Source organism: Convolutriloba macropyga, chromosome 4 (assembly GCF_964194025.1).
Source record: "Convolutriloba macropyga chromosome 4, txConMacr16.3, whole genome shotgun sequence".
In the NCBI taxonomy this organism is placed as follows: domain Eukaryota; kingdom Metazoa; phylum Xenacoelomorpha; order Acoela; family Convolutidae; genus Convolutriloba; species Convolutriloba macropyga.
Genome location: NC_134471.1, coordinates 26089985 through 26105095, shown reverse-complemented (window position 1 = coordinate 26105095; position 15111 = coordinate 26089985). Strand labels below are relative to the sequence as shown.

The 15111-nt window shown below is 38.5% G+C and overlaps 3 protein-coding genes across 3 annotated transcripts in view; all 3 read left to right on the top strand.

Moving 5' to 3' along the window:
* The window catches only part of LOC142337553 (dnaJ homolog subfamily C member 21-like), a 32532-nt gene extending 27750 nt beyond the window's left edge, over positions 1-4782 (top strand). Inside the window, exon 10 of the mRNA XM_075386863.1 lies at positions 4578-4782. Within this exon, the coding sequence (XP_075242978.1) occupies positions 4578-4709 (132 nt within the window). The 3' untranslated portion in view covers positions 4710-4782. The remainder of the gene's footprint in view (positions 1-4577) is intronic.
* Positions 4783-4933: 151 nt separating this feature from the next.
* Positions 4934-15111, top strand: part of LOC142337552 (protein transport protein Sec23A-like) — a 28653-nt gene continuing 18475 nt past the window's right edge. Inside the window, exons 1-3 of the mRNA XM_075386862.1 lie at positions 4934-6602; positions 9234-9637; positions 9772-9917. Of these exons, the coding sequence (XP_075242977.1) occupies positions 4961-6602; positions 9234-9637; positions 9772-9917 (2192 nt within the window). The 5' untranslated portion in view covers positions 4934-4960. The remainder of the gene's footprint in view (positions 6603-9233; positions 9638-9771; positions 9918-15111) is intronic.
* Positions 12837-15111, top strand: part of LOC142337555 (uncharacterized) — a 288613-nt gene continuing 286338 nt past the window's right edge. Inside the window, exon 1 of the mRNA XM_075386865.1 lies at positions 12837-12841. The gene's annotated coding sequence lies outside the window, so the exon portion shown is untranslated. The remainder of the gene's footprint in view (positions 12842-15111) is intronic.

The following is a 15111-nucleotide window of genomic DNA, read 5'->3' as shown; positions in this document are numbered from 1 at the left end:
GGCAAAATGGTGGTAAGAATAGCTAAAAATTGACACCAAAAGTGTGAAAATTGCTTCAGATGGTAAAAAATGTTTTCAAATGCAAATTCCAATAGCAAGTTTATATAATTGATTGAAACAGCTTTGACGGAAAAAGTTGGATTGAAAAACTATAAAAACTGCTTTCAAAAAGCCGCACGTGATCAAAAATTTGCGCTAGCTCAGTGAAAGTTTTAATCCACCTTCTTTTCTCGCTCTCTCTCTCTCAAATAATCGACATGAACAAAAAACCACTCTCTTCTCTCAGCTCTTTGGCATTTTGACCTGAAAACTTTGTATTCATGCATTTCACTTCTTGTTACACTAAATACACCAATACTCCTCTTCGAGTCGTAAAAAAAGAAAGCACACCAATACAATCCAAATACTTCGGATTGTAAAAGTACATAAATTGATCTCTAATTTTGTTAAAATGTCTGGCTGCCAAGTGAGTTAAGAACCACTGTCTCTTGTGTATAGTTTCATCGTCCTTGAAGATCAAGATCAAATTTTGAGTTCAAAGGTAAATTATGAGAAGATAACGGAATGAGTTAAATGGGAAATTCATTCAAGTGGCAAACGAGGCATATTGATGATCATTTGCAGAGGCATAAATGACAAAAAATAGTGTTACATGCAATTTGATTCAAAACAGCAGAACTGAAAATTCGCTTCTCCGTGCAATATTAATCTGAATGATATGACTTCTTTTATAAGATTCATGTTGACTTCAGTTTCTGCTACTCCCATTCAGATGGTTAAAGTCAACTCAATTGCGCTTTGATTTAATCAATTTACTTCAAAGTTTACATCAACTGCACAATAAATAATTGCTCTCGAACGAAGAAGCAGATATTGTAAACGAGTTTTGCAAAATTTTCGCTTGAGCATTTTATTCTAAAACATTCTTTCAATTTCACGTCTTGAGTGACTTTCTCACGCTTGACTTTTTTAATTTTGCTAGATATAAATGGCTCCTATTCATTAAATTGTACCGCCTGTCGTTCGAGAGCACTTTGTCCGAAGTTATTGTGCTTGAATTGCCATTGAAATGAAGCGAATTCTTGTGGAGGAAAACGTGCGCCCCCTCCCCCTCGCACCATCCATGAGCTCACCCGCGCGCCGAGCTCTTCTCAGGCCACTTCAATTAAGCTAAAGCTGTCCTCCCTAAAACGTAGCTAGCTACTGAAGAAAACCAACCGCTTGTCATTCGTCTGAGAGCCATTCGCCTGACGCTAGTGGTTATGTTTGACAATTAGTTAATATCTGATTATTCAGATTCCTGATAATACAGATTTCTAAAATTTCTGGTGAGTGTACAGATTCATATCAGAAGACTACGTTTGAAATGGCTATAAAACTTCTCAACAACAGGCAGATTTTGTTAAATACTGATCTGAGAGATCTCCTTTTTAATTGCTCTTGAACGAAGTTCATAGCAATTATTGTAAAAGTGTGTGTCTTTTTACGACTCGAAGAGGAGTATTGAGATTCTGCAGGTTTTTACGACTCGAAGAGGAGTATTGAGATTCTACAGGTTTTTTTGCAGAAAGCAAGTTTGTTCATAACTTGAATGTTGACTTCTTTTGTTCGAGCATTTACCTCCGTTTTTGATTGTTGACTTCTGTTTTCGAACATTGGACTTTAACAGTAGCTTCGTTTGTAATGTATAGTAATTAGGAACTGCTGGCAATGTTCAAGGTGAAAAGGTCATTTTGAGATTTTTTGTTCCTATATAAGTCACCCCTAATTACAAACCACCACCACCTATCCACCTCCACCCTCCCCCCCCCCCCCCCACCCAACACCTACCTACCTACCCCCCCACCGCCTCGCACCCCCCCCCCCCCCAACTTTCCCCCACCCCTACCCCCCTACCCCTTCCTTCACCTACCCCCCCCCCCCCCCAACTACCCCAGCATTACCCACCTCCCCAACCTATCTACCCACCCACCACCTTCTTCCCCCCCCCGCCACTTACCTACCCCCCGGCCCAACCCCCCCCCCACCTACCCCTACCCCCAAACTACCCCCCTCCCTTCATCTAACTACCCCCACCTACCCCCCCCCCCCCAACTACCCCAGCACTACCCACCTCCCCAACCTATCTACCCACCCACCCCACCTAGCACCCCCGCACCTAAAAAATTGTCGGCATTTTTAAAAAACTTTAATGTCGTCTGTTGGGCTACTGTTGTTTTTTTCTCTCGTCTATTTTGATGTTCTGATTCTGGTAAGGTTAGCTTAGAGATTATAATGCACGACGATTCGAGTCGTTTCTGGTATTCTACCGGCTATGTTTTTTTTTAGCAGAAAGCAAGTTTGTTCATAATTTGAATTTTGATTTCTTTCTGTTCGAGCATTTTCCTCCGTTTTTGATTGTTGACTTCTGTTTTCGAACATTGCTCTTTAACAGTTGTTTCGTTTGTAATGTATAGTAATTAGGAACTGCTTGTAATGTTTAGGGTGAAGAGGTAATTTTTTGTTCCTATATAAGTCACCCCTAATTATCTAAACTACACCGCACAAACCCCCCTCACCACCTATCTACCCCGACACCTATCTACCCCCCCCCACCCCCCAACACTTACCTACCCCCCTCCCCACGGCCCCTGCTTCCCCCCAACTTACCCCCACCTACCCCTACTCCCTTCCTTCACCTAGCTACCCCCACCTACCCCCCCCCCCCAACTACCCCAGCAGTACCCACCTCCCCAACCTGTCTACCCACCTACCTACCCCCACCACCTACCTACCCCACCCCCCCCCCCACCTACCCCTACCCTCAAACTACCCCTCCCTTCACCTAACTACCCCACCTAGCTCCCCCGCACCTAAAAAATTGTAGGCATTTTTAAAACACTTTAATGTGGTTTGTTGGGCTACCTTTGTTTTTTCCCTTGTCTATTTTGATGTTCTGATTTCCGCAAGGTTAGGTTAGAGATTATAATGAACGACGATTCGAGTTGTTTCCGTTATTCTACCGGCTATGTGTTTTCTGTAAAATTTTCGCTTGACAATTTTGACTTTTCGAGTGACTTTTACGCCCTTGACTTTTAGGGTTTCGCGTGATCTAAAAATCTCTCAATCACAATTTCAAGCAGCTGAACTCAATCGGCGGCAGATTAATACTACAAGTCAAATGGAAAGTGCGCCGAAACTGGTGCCATTTTTTATCTTTAAATCTTAATAGTGGTATATGTTAACCTCTGTGGTTATTTGAAGCCCACTATTGAACTTCTTAGTCCCATTTAGGCTCCCCTCCCCCCTCCCGACTGAAGCAGGCTGCAGATCATTAGAGCTCCCACTAGTCGTTCGAGAGCAATTTACGGTTGAATCTTATTTTGTTTTGCGGTAATTGCTTTCGTTCAATAACAACTGCGAAAGTGAAAGTTACGAGAAGCGATGATTGCATAGCAGTTTATCTAAATATTTGTTAAAAAAATTAATCAGGTCGCTCTACTCGCATTTAATTTTGTGTTCATGGTAGAACGTTCTGGTACAATTATTTTAATTCCAAAACTTTGACGCGAATTTTTTACTTGAAAATGAATTTGAGTATTAATTTGTTTTCGAGTATTAATTAATATCTGTGAGCATTAATTTGTTTTTGTTGCGTCAACCAATTTACAACTGGTATTTGTGTGTTTAATTGCTCTGAAACGAAGTTTGAAGCATTAATTGTAGTCGTGTACAAATTTTTCACACAAAATGGCTGCTTATGTTTTGGTAATTTTTGCTAGAATATTTTAGACTGGGTCCTGAAAAATGGAATTAACTGGCAAAGTCTGCGAATATTGAATATCTGTGCAGCTCTCTTTTGACCTTTATAGATTCTAATTGTAAGGATCTCGGAGGCTGTTGAGGTAGCAGAACTTAATTGTTTGAAGGTCAATTGGAGTTTTGGTGAGTTTGGAAAAAGCCCCTACCCCTAAGGGTTGACCTCCATAAATTTAAGCTAACTACAACCAAAGCCGACACCTTAGCTGTCGTTCGAGAGCAATTCGTCGGACGTTAGAGTGTTTTGATTGGTTCAAAGAAAGTTTGTTGTAATCATTTCAGTCCCTGTGGTCTTTTTCAATTGTGCGACAAATTCTTTGTCTCGACCGTTTTTTTATTTTATTAGAGCAAGGTGTACTGATCTCCAAGTATACGAGTCATCGAAACTGCTGAGGAGACAAATGCGTGGTGGGAAGAGCGATTCCTAGAGTTTGAACCGCAACTCCACCCGCGCTCCATACCCATCCCCCAGAAAAATGAAAAAATCTACCCCAACCTTTCGCCACTAGTTAATTCTGTTTTTTGGTTATGCTCCATATATGTGCTACAGCCAAGCAAATTTATCTCGCTGCTCTTTTTTGTATGAAATCTACTTTTTACGAAATCTATTTTGATATAATTACGCTACGTATCTAATTTCATCAATGATGTTTTTGCACTGATTTGAGTTAGATACTGCTAATTGACGTAGTGTACAAACATTCTATGGCTGTTTATATTTTGAATCATGATGAAATGAACACAAATTGTATCGATTATACCATTATAAGTTGTTTCAGAGTGACAATTGCAACCCACAATCTGCAAAGATAGAGAGCAGTCTGACCTGTGCAGTATGCAAGTTTGAAGCACCCTCACGCAACAGTCTCTTCAAGCACCTCAAGGACACAAAACACGCCATTGTTAAATAATATATTTCCCTCATTCCTGAATGAGCTTATTTTTGTCAAATGGTTCTAGTCAAAATTGAAATTCAAAAAGCGACTTTGTTTTTGTCTTATTTGATTCTCAATAAACTGCATCAGTGGGACATTTTTCATGCTTTTTTAACACCAGTCAATTGTCATACTTGCTCTTTAATCATTCGGATTACTTCATACTCGAGAGTCTTCAAATTTTGCATTACTTATGGTAATAAAAATGTCGGAATTTCAGAGTCCGAATGGCGCAACCTCAAACATACGAGGAGTATATTCTGGCTGAAGAGCAGCGAGATGGTGTCCGGATGACATGGAATGTTTGGCCAACCAACAGACTGGACGCCACCCGAAATGTCGTCCCTATTAGTGTTCTACATACACCTCTGAAAACCCGTCCAGATCTGCCAGAATTGAAATACGATCCAATCATCTGTGCTCGACCAACATGCAGAGCGATTCTTAATCCTTTCTGCCAGGTTGACTACGACTCGAAAGTATGGGCGTGTAACTTCTGCTTCCAAAGAAACTCATTCCCGCCTCAGTATGCCATGATCTCAAGGGAGAATCAGCCTGCTGAGATTATACCACAGTTCACGACCATTGAGTATACGTTGCCACGAGCACAAGTTATGCCACCGATATTCCTGTACGTTGTGGATACTTGCCTCGACGAAGATGAAATGAACAGTTTGAAAGATTCGCTTCAGGCTTCAATAGGTTTGCTACCCAGCAATGCTCTCGTCGGATTCATAACATACGGCAAAATGGTACACGTGCATGATCTCTGTTGTACCGAGCTGTCGAAAAGTTTCGTGTTCCGAGGAACGAAGACATACACTACAAAACAACTGCAAGAAATGCTTGGAATCGGACAGGGTGGTCAAGGTGGAATGATGCCTCATGCAACTCCTGGTCAACGTGCACCGGTTCCGCCTCAGTTCCAACCTGGGGGATCTCGAACTCAACAGAACCCGGGTGTTCAAACCGCCATTCCATCTAACCCATTTATCCAGCCTATCGAGAAATGCGATCTTGCGCTGGACGACTTTGTAAGGGATATTCAGAAAGATTCCTGGCCTGTTCCTACTGGAAAACGAGCTCTGAGATCAACTGGAGCGGCATTAGCCATAGCAGTGAGCCTGCTGGAAATGTCGTTTCCAAATACTGGAGCAAGAATCATGCTGTTCACTGGTGGACCGTGCACGCAAGGTCCAGGAATGGTTATTGACGATGATTTGAAGCATACGATCAGATCCCATAACGACATCATGAAAGACGATGCAAAATATTTGAAGAAGAGCACCAAGTACTTTGACCAACTGGCTAGACAAGCTTGTCACAATGGACACGTAATTGACTATTTCTCAGCCGCGTTGGATCAAACTGGACTCCTGGAAATGTCTACCTGTTTCAGATTGACCGGCGGAGTTGTAGTTCAAGGTGATTCTTTCGGAACTCAGCTGTTCCATTCAACTTTCAAGAAATTCTTGCTTACAAAGCCCGAAAATGAAGACTCAAAACTTGCATTTGGTGCAACGTGTGAGGTACGAATGTCGAAAGAACTCAAAATCGCTGGATGTGTTGGCAATTGTGTTTCAATGGAAATTAAAAGCCCGGCTATAGCCGAAACCGATATCGGAGAATCCGGAACAGTGCAATGGAAAATGTGTGGAATTACACCAACTTCAACTTACGCATACTTTTTTGATGTGGCATCTCAGCAAACGAACCAGCCAATGCCTCCTGGAGGCCGCGGGTATATTCAGTTTGTTACCCAGTACCAGCACCTCTCGGCCCAGAGACGAATCAGGGTCACGACAATCTGCCGGCCATGGGCCGAGGTCCAGTCGAACCTTCAATACATATCTGCCGGGTTTGATCAAGGTACGCTATGAGGTCATCTTAAAGGTTTCAAGGCTGATTTAGTAGGCCATAAAGTATTTACCAAATAATTTCAAATTCAGAGAGAATGCATTTTTCCTTTAGTTTCTCATGAGAGCTTCGTATATAGGCATAAGATAGTGTGCTCTTTGATTACTGTAAAACAAAGTTTGTAGCAATTATATTAGCTCCCCGGTTTTTTGTGCGATTTTTCGCTTTACCAATTTTTCATCTGACCCTTTGGACTTTTCGGCCTCAAAAACGGGATCAACATTTAATGACCGGAGGGCATAAAGGGCCCTTAGAGCTTATCGGCTTACTACATTCAAAGTTCGCAGTTACCGAAACTGTTTTCGAGACATAAACTGGAAAGAAGGGCGGTCCTTAGAGCTTGACCCCCTCACTTCAACGCTAGCCTTCGCAGACCGCATGCAGCTACGGACCAACTGCTCGCTAGTTGTTTGAGAGCAATTTTCCTGACGTTAGGTGGTTACGTTTAATTTTTGTTTGTCCTCGATTGTTTCGAGGTAGAACACCGGCTCTTTCTCTTTGATCTTTTTGATCTAACAATTATATTGCACGTTTCTGCGAGTCGTTTTCGGTATTCTACCGGCTATGCTTTAATGCGATTTTTCGGTTGACCGACTTCTCGTCTGACGCTTTTGGTTGTCAAAAACGGGGATGAACAGGTAAACCCGGAGGGTATTAAGTTCTCTTAGAGCCTTCTGGATCTCTAGTCTCTAAGTGCGCGGAAGCACCGGAAGTCTCACGGAAGCAGTTTAAAAGACATAAGTTAAGGATATTAGGATTAGTTGTTGGTTTTACCCTTCCCGCGCGCTCACCTCTACCCCATAATGCTCACTCCAAGCCCACCCCATTTAAGCTGAAGCTAGCCTTTTGACTTTTCGACTTCAAAATGGGATCGACAGGTAACGTCTGTTGGGCATTAGGGGCTCTTAGAGCACTTGGGCTCACTAGACTCTTAATTTTACAGTTCAACGAAACTGTGTTTGAGACAAATTCATGATATGAAGGGCGGTTCCTGGAGCGTTACCCCCCCCCCCCCCCCACACACACACACACACACACACACCCAATTTACTCCGCTCCTGTTTCCTTGCCAACTTAACCCCCTTCACTCCTCGCCCGATGTCAGCCCCCTCACCCGCAATACCCAGTTCTGCGCATCGTTCCACCCGTAACCTAGCGCCCTCGTGTCCCCCAACCGCGCTCACCCCGCTCCCTTCAATTGAGCTAAAGCTAGCCTTCCCAAACCGTAGGCCGCTATTGACCAACCATTCGCCAGTTGTTTGAGAGTAGCTTGCTGTCCGACGTTAGTCGGTTATTTTTGTCCTCGATTTGTTTCCGAGTTAGAACACCGGATCTTTATTTGATATTTCTGATCTAAAGCTTTTATTGCACGACTCTTCCAGTCGTTTCGGTATTCTACCGGCTATGTTTTAATGCGTTTTTTCGGTTGATTGACGTTTAGTCTGACCCCTTTGAATTTTTGTCCTCAAAAACGTGATAAACAGGTATACATGGAGGGTACTAAGGTCTCTTAGAGCCTTATGGCTCATTAGTATAAGTATGCGATGCAGGCAAGCAGTTTAAGAGACATCAACTCAGGATATGAAGATTGGTTCTGAGAGTTTTAACCCTCCCACGCGCTCACCACTTCCCCCTCATCCCCTCTCCCTCATGCTCACCCAATGCCCTCAATTAAGCTAAATCTAGCCTCCGTAAGGCGCGCAGATAGCTGCTGACAAAGCCAACTGCTCGGCAGCCGTGTGAGAGCAATTCGGCGTACGTTACGAATTATCTGGTGCGGGGTGGTTACAAAAATGTTTGAATTGCTCTCGAAAGAAGTCGGAAGCAATTATTGCAGTCGCTTGTGTCTTTATTATTGCAAATTATTTTAGCATTAAATCCTAGCATTGGATATCTGAGCTGCTCCCTGAGAGCTTTACTAAGCGCTGAGTGTGCGCTTCAGTGAAATTGCTGAGGAGCTCTCGAGGAGGCAAAAAATAAGAATGGGTTAGCACTTGCTTTTTATCCTTGCCTTGCTGATGCCAGTCTCCTTAAGCTCAAGCCGGATATGACTAAAGTCAAGCCCCCGCCTGTCGCTCGAGAGAAATTCGTCTGAAGAAAGTCGGTTATGTTTAATTTCTATCTATCCATTAATGGCTTTCAAACGAAGTTTGAAGATAAACCACTGAGTACTTCTCTTTATTAATTGCTCTTGAACGCAGTTCATAGCAATTATTGTAAACGTGTGTGTCTTTTTTTATGCAAATCTTTCGCTTGACATTTTTGCGCTTTTCTTCTAGAACATTCTTTGACTTCTCATGTGACTTTTTTACGCTTTCGTTCATCATTTGTGAGTGATCTCTAGTGCTCTGAAGTTGCTAATATATAGCCGGTTGCAGCAAAGGGAAAAGGAACTGACAAGTAGCTCAGTGGTAAGTGTGGAAGGACATGGTTCGAGAGGTCAGTAGTTCGAATCCCGGTGGGGTCAAAGTTTTTTGCACCCATAAAGAAAAATTGATCTAGAGTAAAGACCTTGATGAATTAAATTGCCTCGCCTGTCGTTTAAGAGCAATTCTTCCGACATTTGTCGGTTTATGTTTGTAGAAGCAGCGGCGGTTGTCATGGCACGTCTCGCAGTTCATCGCGCTGAATCAGAGGAAATTCCGGACGTGTTACGTTGGCTAGACCGCCAACTGATAAAACTGTGTCAGAAGTTCGGCAACTACAGCAAAGAGGACCCGAACTCGTTCACAATGCCAGCTAACTTCAGCTTGTATCCCCAATTCATGTTCCATCTTAGGAGATCCCAATTTTTGCAAATTTTTGGGTTCTCTCCCGATGAGACGGTCTTTTACAAGCACTGTCTGTATGCCGAAGAAACTGGTCAAAGTGTGATGATGATTCAACCGCTTTTGTATGCTTACAGTTTCCAGGGACCGGAGCCGGTTCTTCTGGATAGTACAAGCATCAAGCCTGACAGAATCCTTTTGATGGACACCTTTTTCCAGGTTCGAGAAATTCAATTTTCCAGGTTTATCTCTAATTTTGAAGTGCTAATGATTTTTTGATCACAAAGAGCACATATTAGGAAAGTTAGTTATGAAACGTAGATTTTGTACGCTATTGCTGGTGAATGTTTCAGGTTGTGATCTACCACGGAGAAACGATAGCCAAGTGGGTTCAGTTTGGCTACCAGAACATGCCAGAGTTTGCCAATCTGAGACAGTTGCTACAGGCACCAGTTGATGACGCTCACGAGATCATCGCTAACCGATTCCCTCTCCCGAGGTATATAGGCCACTATCTCTCTCTCTCTCTCTCTCTCTCTCTCTCTCTCTAAATTAACTCTTCTGCTAAAATTTTGTCAAGCAATTTTTGACCCCTCCTTTGTGTTAACTCCTGAAAAAAATCTCAACTTTCCAAAATTAAGAAACATTCAATTGCTACTTATCGACACTAGCTATTAATAGTTGGTAGTGGGAAAAAGGTGCTATTCCGCCACTTCCTAATCGGAAGGTGACTAAATACCACCTTTTTACCATTACTCTATATATCTACTACTTGCTTATACCCCCCATTTTATTCACTACTACATATTAGCTTGTTTTATCCACTACTACATATTACCTTTATATTCACTCAAAATCTATCATTTCTTGTCTCACTTAGTGCAATCCACTAGTACAGAGTTAAGCTGGTAATTGTTCATTATCAGACGGATAGTTCAGGTTCTATCAGTGAAACTGCTTCGCAGATCCCCACCGACTCCGGTGGACGTATCCCAGATACTAGTGTAACTAGAGAGACGGTGTAAAAAGCACGTAAACAAACTTGCGAAAAAACTTGATCATAAAAAGAAAACTTGAATAAAAATTGAAAAAAATATTAATTAATAAAAGTTTTCATATATCCCCCCTAATCAATATTCAATCAATCTAAAACTAAAACTTTCTGTCTCACTTGGCGTAGTGGTTAAATCATCGAGTCTAGTTAAGTTGCTTTAGCAAACGGAAGGTTTGGGGTTCCTTCCTCACTGACTCCAGTGAACGTCCCCCGACTTTGATGAATTACTATGAAACTAAGTGAGATAAAAAACCAAATTCACAGTTCTTAAAAAGGATGATCCCTGCTGTGAGACTGTATATGGGACACACTGTGATGGGTATACAGTCAAAAACACTGAGATCGGTGGAAACAGTGATCAGTGTTTTTCAGTATAACTAGTGAGACCGTGTAACAAGCACGTAAAACCAAATTGCGAAAATTGGTGAAACCACTTCCTGGATCTGTGAAACCACTTCGTGGATAACTTGAACAAAAAGAGCACAGTCAAAAACACTGAGATCGGTGGAAACACAGTGATCAGTGTTTTTCAAGAACAACCCCATGGAGAAAAGTTATTAGCACAAATACCACTTAGTGTTATATTACCACACATACATTTATCAGTTTTATCTTTATGAAATGATTCATAATGATATTTTAAAACAGCAATGTTTCCATATTTATAGTTACACTCTAAACATTTTAAAAGCATTTATAATAGGGTAAACTATAATATTTACCTAATCATTTCGCAGATAGGACTTTGTCCATCAGTGAAACTGCTTTGCAGATGTTTCACCATCGGTGTAACCGCTTCGCAGATAATATTTAGCCATAATTTCAATTAAATCTTTTGTATTATCTTTAGATGTGATACACTCTGCTAAATATTTATTTCCTGACGTATTGAGTGTCTTAGTTTTACACCTCTTATCTAAAATCATTTCAAGGTCTAATTCTGTTTTATTTCTAACAAAATTTATAATCTCTTCTCTAAATTCTTCATTTTTTCCATATAGTCTGGTTAAAAACTTTCCCCCCTTTCTATTCAAAATTCCCATCTCTTCATTTATATATTCTTCTTGTATTGTATTTCGTAGATTAGCAAAGCTACTTCGTAGATTAGGCTTTACCCATGTTTCACTATTGGTATAACCACTTCGTAGATCATTATCCAACTCTTCTCCATATCCAACGTTAAACAATGTATTTACTCTACTCAACATTGTGCTTGCTCCCATTGCTACACTCCCAGCATTTCTTGATATCATATCGGGATAAATATAACTAAATTTAATTAAACCTGAGCTTATAATTCCACTAATAGTTGATACACTTTTTATACCCTTTCCCATAATCATTTCTTTAGTTAGAACATCATTCTGAATTTTAGTATTATTTAAAGTAAGAAGTTTATTAAAATAAAACTGATAATTGTCATGATTAATGGTATTTCTATCTGTTGCATTTATCATGAGTGGTTTCATATATGCTATAAGTTTATTTATATCTTCTCTTTCTAATTCATCTTTTAAACTAAGAGCTTTTAAATCAAGGAAACCAACTCTTGAATCATATATCATTGTTCTATTACTATTAATAAAAGTATTTTCCTTCTTATTATATTTAATTATACCATAACGAAGTTCATCTGACGTTCCATCTGTACGATTATAATGGTTACTATTTAACTCACTAATTATTTTACTAAGGTCATGTTCACATTTATATCTCATTAAAGTTTTTAAATAGATCAGGTCCATTATAAGTTGTTAATTAAATAGTATCAGAAATCTTTCTTGCCGTATTAATTATTTGAGCTGGTTTATGACACATTACAATCATTTGAATAGTATAATGTCTACCTTCAGTAAAATAATAAGCTATATCCTTATTTAACCGGTCACCCATATCATCAAGTACTATTACAAAAATGTGAAATTTACGCATATTATTTTTTGTGATCATATTTATATCACATTTATTAAACCCAGTATAAAACTTATTAGACTCAGGATCTGTCCAGTCTCTGTCATCTTTACACACCATAACTATATTTTTAGCTTGGTCTTGGTTTTGGTCCTGGTCTTGGTTTTGGTTTTTGTTTTGGACTGAGTATAATTTTAAGTATTGTCTAATAAATGTTTTCCCTGTACCAGTTCCACCATAAACAATAGTATGTAGTGGTGACTTTTCATATTCAAATCTAACTAGACTCCTATTCATAAATCCACCCAAGCTTTCTTCTAGTTTTGTGTATTTACTCGGTATTGAATCATATATTATATAACAATTTCGAGTTAAGAAAATGAAAATTATAATTGTGCTACCCGTCTCCATTTTTATATATAAAATATAGACTTGATTTAGACTTAGACTTATTAAATTTATTATATAAAAATGCTTATCCTAACTTTTGAGGAATTCAATAATAAATTTAATATTGATAATAGTGCTATGAGCGATATCAGAATAAAAGATATAGGTAAAGATATAAGTCTAACACCAATTGAAATAGTGATGAGAGATCAAATTCCAGATAACACAAGCGAACCTAACTTCAACAATATTGTTAATCTACACCCAACTGAAGGTACAGATTGGGTTTTAGTTATAAGAAGAGAAGGTGGTCCTGTGTATTACTTTGATAGTTGTGGTGTTGTGACCCCTCCATTATTTTTAGAAGAATATGTTGATCTAGGCTCTAATGAAAGAATACAACAATATGATGAATCTTATTGTGGGGCTTATTGTTTATATATGGTCTATCTTATTGATAGAGGATTTATAATTAAAAGTGCTTTAAATATTCTAGTAAATCAATGTAAATATCCGGGAATATTTAATGAGTGTTTTTGTTTAGGTTATAATGTTAATGATGATGTTAATGTTAATGATCTACGAAGTAGCTTTGCTAATAATGTTATTGATAATGATAATGTTAATGATAATGATCTACGAAGTAGCTTTGCTAATAATGATAATGTTAATTATAATGATAATGCTAATGATAATGCTAATGTTAACGATAATGATAATGTTAATGTTAAGGATAATGATAATGTTAATGATAATGATAATGTTAATGATAATGATAATGTTAATGATAATGTTAATGATAATGTTAATGATAATGATGATGTTAATAATATTTTTATATATCTATTGGATGAAAAACATGGTGAAACATCGGTGGAACCGGTTCCCGGATGGGCGAAGCCCCATCAAAAGGGTTAACCCAACATTAAAGAATGTCCTACTAACACTATCTCTATAAACATAAATCAAGATCTACAATCATGGCTAAATGATGATATAATTACTGAAGCTGAATTCCCAGATAACTTTAGATGTATAATATCTGGTCCTAGTGGATGTGGTAAGACATTCTTGTTAAAAAAATTAATTCTTGCTAGTATATATATTTTGATAAGCTATACATCCTTTGACCTACTGGTGATCAATACAATGGATTAGAAAGAATAAACGATAAAGCAATTATAGAATTTATTAAAAATATAAAAGTTTTACCCTCTCCCGATCAACTACCAAAAGACGTAAAGAAACTAATGATATTCGATGATGTTAGAGCCAAAGAACCAGTTTTTAATGAATACTTTTGTAGGGGTAGACATAATAATTGCAATATGATATATCTTAATCAAAACCTGTTCTCTCTGGATAGGCAGAGTGTTAGAGAGAATTGTAATCTATTTATTTTATTTGAACAGAGAGGTAAAGTCCTAGCATCGATATATCAAGATTTCTTTAATAATGATGAACTTAGTTATAATGATTTTGCTATTATTTGTAATAAGGTATGGAAGGAGCCTTATAATTACATTGTCATTGATATAACTAAAAATGAAAGTATTAATGGTAAACTAAGAATTAATTGGGATCGGAGAGTATTGTAGTTAAATTGTTTCTATTTCCATTGCTATTATTATAGATAGAGATTGAACTATAAACATATCATTAACTATCAGGGAACCTGCTTCGCAGATAAATATATTCTAAATCAAATGTAAAGTAAAACTCAATACATCGCCATTAAATTCTATAGGTCTTCCATGCTCATCTTTAATATGAAACTCTATATATTCTATTCTATTTTTAGTTACATTTTGATACAAGATATTAGTTGGTATAATATCAAGTAACCTGGTAGTTCTGTTAGAGTAAAAGTATATAGTATGTCTGTGTTATTCCCATTATCTTTAACACCAGATATCACATTACAATGAATGTTAATAGTACTAAAACCCATAATATCAACAATTTTCTGAGATGTGTATTTACCTTTTTTATAAACTATTTTTCTGAATCCTAGTAGTGGGGCTAGTGAATTTTCTATGTCAAAGTTAATTGCACCTTGTTTTATTTCCATTAAACTTTTCATTGTATTCTTATCAGGTTCTATTATAACATTACCATTAGTTTCTTCTTTTATTAATTCTGCTACTTCGAATAATTCACATGCTCCTGGTATAATAGCTAAAATACGGGTATCTGACCATGTTTCACCCTTGATATCATACAAGAATTGATTGTTCCTTCTATTCACATTAAACACGGAATTATAAACTGATAATCTAATTAAACCTAATTTTGACGAGTTAAATATAGGTTCACTAAAGTTAAACTTTTCTGTTGG